The 6000-nt window shown below is 51.0% G+C and overlaps 1 protein-coding gene across 1 annotated transcript in view; it reads right to left on the reverse strand.

Moving 5' to 3' along the window:
- SLC35F1 (solute carrier family 35 member F1) overlaps nt 1-2977 on the reverse strand; it is a 409920-nt gene extending 406943 nt beyond the window's left edge. Inside the window, exon 1 of the mRNA XM_070449917.1 lies at nt 1935-2977. Within this exon, the coding sequence (XP_070306018.1) occupies nt 1935-2101 (167 nt within the window). The 5' untranslated portion in view covers nt 2102-2977. The remainder of the gene's footprint in view (nt 1-1934) is intronic.
- Nucleotides 2978-6000: the final 3023 nt, after the last annotated feature.

The following is a 6000-nucleotide window of genomic DNA, read 5'->3' on the forward strand; positions in this document are numbered from 1 at the left end:
AACCTTTCAGTCTAAGTTCCTCCTCTACAAAACTCATGTCATAGATCACCGAAAGCTAATAAAACACAACATTCCCCGCCCCCACAATGTCCCATGACTTCAATTAATTTGCTTATGATGTTCCCACCACCCTCCCTTAGATAACAGAATTCTGCTGAACAACGAATTCGTGTAAAGCTTTATACTTTCCCAAGTCTTTTCTTCTGTATTACCCCATCTATTTCTCAACACTATGATAAGAGAGGTAAGACAAGTATAAAACACAGTTTACAAGTGAAGAAACCAGAGACCAAGATGAACAGCTCTGCCCCAAGCCACATGGCAAGTCAGCGGCAGAGGAGTCATGACAAACCAAGTCCCCTCAGCTCTGCCTCAGTGATCGTGTTATTCTGGACTCTAAGATTCATGAAATACCATGAAATAACCTGCACAGAATCAATAATAGCTTGTAATCAAGCAAACATAAATGAACTGTAGCACCAGGTTTTTTTCCCCAGTTTGATGAGGGAAATTAATAATTAACATATTCTGCATAAAATTTTAAATATCCAATGCCAAGGCATTTATGATTCAAAAAAAATCACAGATATTCATAAAGACTAGGAAGCCCTCCTAATATGTACTGAGCCAGCATCTTCTTGATTTATTCTGCTCATTATCTTTTAAATGTAGTATTTTGGAAGGTGTTAATCTAAGCTACCAATCAGAGGAAAGTAAAGACTTGAGTTTCTATCATCATCTCTTGTCTCATTTCAGAGTGAATTTCTTCTCCTTTGATAACAAATGGAAACATACAGAAGTACCCACAAGCTAATATACCTTAAGTCTTCACAAGGGATTCTTGAATGGTTTGGAATTTCATATAACTAAATTACACTATACTTGGAAAATACGGAGCTTTTCAGGTTTCTATTTGTGTACATATTTTGTGTTCCCACTAGCGCTTCCAGCCCCAAAGGGCTCGAGGTGAATCCCGTGTGGGACTCTCAGCTACCCACAAAAGCGCCCTACAAAAACCTGTATGAACAGAGCAACCTTCTGAGTTATCCCCAATAGATGCATGGAAAGGCACACAGGTACCCAAATAAAAACACACAAAACCAGTTCTCTATTTGAATTTTAAGGGTCAGCTCTTCAACCATGTCAAGTTGCTTTAATAGAAAAAGTCCCTTTCGCATCACAGCCGACTCTGGGGCGCCAGAGGGGCCCCATTTCACATCAACCCGGGTTCTCATCCAGAACGCCTCATCCTTGCTCCATTCACTGCGCAGATTCCAGCACTGGAGCCGGCCGCCAGCGTTTGCTTCCTCTGGCTTTGCAACACCGGGCGCCTCCTTCCTCACCCCCTTCCCGCAACATTTGTGCACTTTGCCTGGGTCTGACCCAGGCCTCTAATCTCCCCTTCCCCGCTCCTGGCCAGGAGGAGTCGGAGCAGCAACTGGAGCACCGGGCGGCAGAAGTGGGTCCCCTCGACCGCCCGCGGGGGCTGCTGCCGCCGTGACCCCTTCTCCATGCGACGGGGTGCGAGACCTCCCGGCGGACCCGAGGCCGGCGACTTCCACGCCATTCCCGCAGCCCCGCTCCTTCCCGGCCACCCCCGGCTCCTCTCCGGCCCCGGAGCGCAAAGCTGGGGCCCGCGGGGCAGAGGGAACTGAGGCAACACGCGTGTGCGAGGGTGTGAGCGCGGACAACCGCAACCCGGCAGGCACAACCCCGCCTCTCCCCGAACTCCCGCCTCGGACCAGCCGGCGCCCGGGCGCTCCACGGCTCCCCGCTCCGGGACAAAGCGGCCGAGCGGCCTCTCCGCCAGCGAGGGGCGCGTCGTCCTCCGTCCTCCCCGGTCTCCGCGCAGCGACTCCGTCCGTCCCAAAGGGCCTCGGGGCCGCCCGGGAGACGGAGGGGGTCCCCTGCCCCGCGCCCCCGCCGCCGCTCACCTGTTCAGCACTTTGCGGATCCTCTGGCGCACGCCGGCCCGGGAGGAGGCGGACAGGCTTCCGCCACCGCCGCTGCCCTCGGCCGGCAGGTTCTCGATGGTGGTCACCACATGGTTCGGCGGGGCCGGCGGCGGCGGCTGGTGCGGCTGCGGCTCGGGGGGGATCATCGCGGCGGAGGCGGCGGCGCGGCGGTGATCAGAACGCGGCCGGGCGCATCGCGCGCCGGCTCCGGGCCCGGGAACGCGCGGAGGACCCGGCCGGGCGGCCGCGGCCCGGGGAGGCGGTGCTGCCGGCCAACCAGCGAGGCGGGGGAGGCCCCCGCGGCTACGGCCGCCGCCGCCCAGCCCGCGGCTCACTCCTCTCCAGTCCCAGGGCGCGCACCCTCGCTCCGCCGCCGCCTCCCGCCCCGGCGCTTCCCCAGCTGCGTCCCCCAAGTCGCGGCACGCCCCGCGAAGTGGCCGTGGAGGGTGTCGCGCGGGGGCGCCAAGCGGCCGGTCAGCTCAGGAGACCCCCGCGGAGAGAGAGGATGGGGCTCCGGCCTCGCCTTCTCTCCCGGTGCCCAGGTCGGCTTCGAGCGAGCGGCGACAGTGGTGCTGGCGCTGCCTCAGCCCGTTCCCCGGCTCGCTCGGAAGGCTGCCGTCTGTGTCTCTCGGAGTGAGGGACCGAGAGTGAACCCGGAGAGCCGGGCGGGGGCGCCGCGGCGGCGGGGAAGGGGGGCCGGGCGGGGCGCGCGCGCTCTGTTCTCGCCAGAGGGCGCTCCCGAGGTGCCTCGATGCCCCGGTGCTCCCGGTCCCCGTCCACCCGAGGCGCCGATTGCTGGGGGCGGGAGGGGGGTATTTTGTTTAGGCTGGGAAGGGGAGGGGGAGCTGGGAAGCGGGGAGCGGGTTCCCGGCCTGTGAGGTTGAGAATAGAGCCTCCTCTTTAGTTGGCGGGGAATCCCCGCTCCTGCCGAGAAGCCCCAGAAACTAGCACCACCCTCCCGGGACAGCGACAGGATGCTGAGAAGCCTGCCGCCCCGATTACAAACCCAAACGCGAGTGGGTATCAAAAACAATACACCTACAGTCACCATAATGGGCCTGGAGAAAACTGGAGGAGAAACAACGTCTCACGATCATTCTGGGAACTGGAAAAATGCCTAGCGGACCAACTCAGCGTCTCGGTTTCAGAGCGCGGCGAGAGACACGTAGGCAGATTTGAGTTCCCTTCGTGCCTCTGAAACTTATTAGCAGCGACTCCCTAAGCCATTTACTTGAATTCTGAGACACAGACTCGTTTGTGCAACGAGGCTACTTTGTGTCCCTCTCCCCGTGGAGCTGTAAGAGTTAAATGAGGGGAACCACCCAGCAGGGGACCCTGACAACTTCTTTGATGGTGGGTCGTGGTGTTCTACCTCGCATCTCCACTCTCCGAGGGAGAACCCCTGTGTACCTGGCTCAGAAATCTTACACTTGCATACCATATTGCCTCCAAAGGAAACTGATTCTTTGTCCCAAGCATCTCTTAGACCCCTTGATCCAGATCCCAGTTAATAGTGGACTCCTTAAGAGAGAGATTTTTTACGTTTTACTTTATCTAGATTCCCTGGATAGAGATTCTACAGTGAAAAATGATACACATTAATTTTTCCCCCATTTCACGCAGTATTTGGAATTATTTGCTCTAGATAGACCCAGGTTCGATCCTTGGGTTGGGAAGATCCCCTGGAGAAGGGAATGGTTACCCACTCCGGTATTCTTGCCTAGAGAATCCCATGGACAGAGGAACCTGGCAGGCTACAGTCGATGGGGTTGCAGAGTGGGACGGGACTGAGCAACTAACACTTTCACTTTTCATATCTGTGGAGAGATATGCTGATACCACCACTGCCAAATGCACTGGAAACCAGCAAATAAAAACCACTGGTGATAGGATTTGCCACAGAAAAGGGGTTTGTGGAGAAAGCAACATTCAAGAAAGTAATGAATTAGCGTGTCATACTGAGTGAAGTCAGAAAAGGCGAAATATTGTATGACATCCCTTATATGTGGAATGGAAAAAGAAATGATGCAAATGTTTACTTACAAAACAGACTCACAGACTTTGAAAATGAGATTATGGTTGGGAGGAGTAGGGAGGAAAGGATAGTTAGGGAGTTTGGGATGAACATGTACACACTGCTGTTTAAAATGGATAACCAACAAGGACCCACTGTATAGCACATGGAACTCCGCTCAGTGTTATGTGGCAGACTGGATGGGAAAGGAGTTTGGGGGAGAATGGATGCATGTATATGTATGACTGAGTCCCTTTGCTGTTCCCCTGAAACTATCATAGCATTGTTTGCTAATCAGTTATACCCCAATACAAAATAAATAGTTTTAAAATAAAGAAGTTAATTTTTTAAAAGGAATTAATTATCTGATTAACAGAGGGGAAATGGAAGAGAAGTGGATAAAAAGACGATGAGATTCTTTTTTTTTTTTTTGTTGTTAAAATGTATGTTTCCATTCCTGTAACAATATTGGGAGCCCTTTTTAAAAACCATGAAATATTTGAGGAAACAGCCATCTAAAAAAGCTCTCCGATCTATGTTTCAATTTATGTAAATTCTAGTTCCCACCTGAAATATCCCTAAGGTCTTTTTCTACCAAAATTAACTCAAATTAAAACATTTCCCCTTTTAAAATGAACACACTGTCCTGTTCTTTCTCAACAGCCTTTCATTCTCAATTTTTTTCCACCTTGGACACTCTGAAGAATTGTTACAAATAGGACCAGGGTTTGTAACCTCATGGGCATTAAAATTCTAATAGTTCATAATGAGTTTGCCTTTGGAAGACCCACCAAGTGCAGGAGACATGAACAAAATGCACTTCAGCTGAAACAGGCAGCAAATCGTGGCTGGAGTCTCTGCATTAAAACATTTATGGCCATTTCAGGTGTCTGCCTAGAATGACTGGTTGCTTCCGTGCCCTCTTCCTTCACATTTGGCTTGCTTCCTTTTGACTGTTTTTGGCCCATCACAACTCAGTGTGGTGTCTGCACTTTAATGTCAGCATTTGTGCCTGGTCATTCTCCTCAAGAGACCGCTGAAAGCAAATGATCTAAATCTCCAGCGAGTCAGAAAGGGAGAAAACCAAGATGGGAGGGAGCAGGATGAGAGATGTAGGATTTCAGTCTCGCTATAAAGACCCCAAAGAAGCCTCCAGCCTTGTGTTTTTATTATTCTTTATGGTAAAGGGGATACAACATCAGCTCCCCTTCTCATCCCCCAATTCTGCATTTCATAAGCATCTCTTAAAAAGGAGCTGAATTGCATTTGAGAGCCAGAAACAGGTACCAAAAGCGCAAAGGTCAAGTGGTGTATCTAAATGGAATTAAACAGAAAAGAAGTGGGAAGGCCTATTTCCCTTTTCCCTGCTGCCTCCTCGGCCTGAAAATCTATCCTCTGTGAGCTGTAAACAAACAAAAAAGGAATGAGGTCTGTTGGCTGGGGATGTATGTAGTTTTTTCAGTGCTGGTACGTGGATGTCAGGGTCATACTTGATTGCTCAGTTTACCTCTCTGGCCAGTTGTGGTTAGTGGCACATCACTATTGCAAAATTTTCATTCTATTCTTCACTTACCTCTTCTGAGCCTTGCTTAAGACACACACTTCTGTTGTTTAGTCACTAAGTCGTGTCTGATTCTTTTGTGACCCCATAGACCACCCCCCAGGCTCCTCTGCCCATGGGTTTTCCCAGGCAAAAATACTGAACTGGATTGCTGTTTCCTCCTCTAGGGGATCTTCCCGACTCAGGGATTGAACCCACATCTTATATTGGCAGGCAGATTCTTTACCACTGAGCCACCAGGCAAGCCCACATACTACCACTTCTGAATTCCTTTAGGAAGCACAAGTTGACTCTCAGCTACACCTTCTCTAACGTTGCTGATTTTGAAGATACTTCCACTCAGGTAAGAAAGAGTAGAATTTCATCTGTGATTCAGACCTCAGAATCACCAGGCATTTTGACCCATCTGTTTAGCATAGACCACACTTGTATGTTTATCAGACAAAAACTTCCAAGTCGTGCTCCAAAAG

The sequence above is a fragment of the Odocoileus virginianus genome, chromosome 19 (genome assembly GCF_023699985.2).
Source record: "Odocoileus virginianus isolate 20LAN1187 ecotype Illinois chromosome 19, Ovbor_1.2, whole genome shotgun sequence".
Taxonomy (NCBI): Eukaryota; Metazoa; Chordata; class Mammalia; order Artiodactyla; family Cervidae; genus Odocoileus; species Odocoileus virginianus.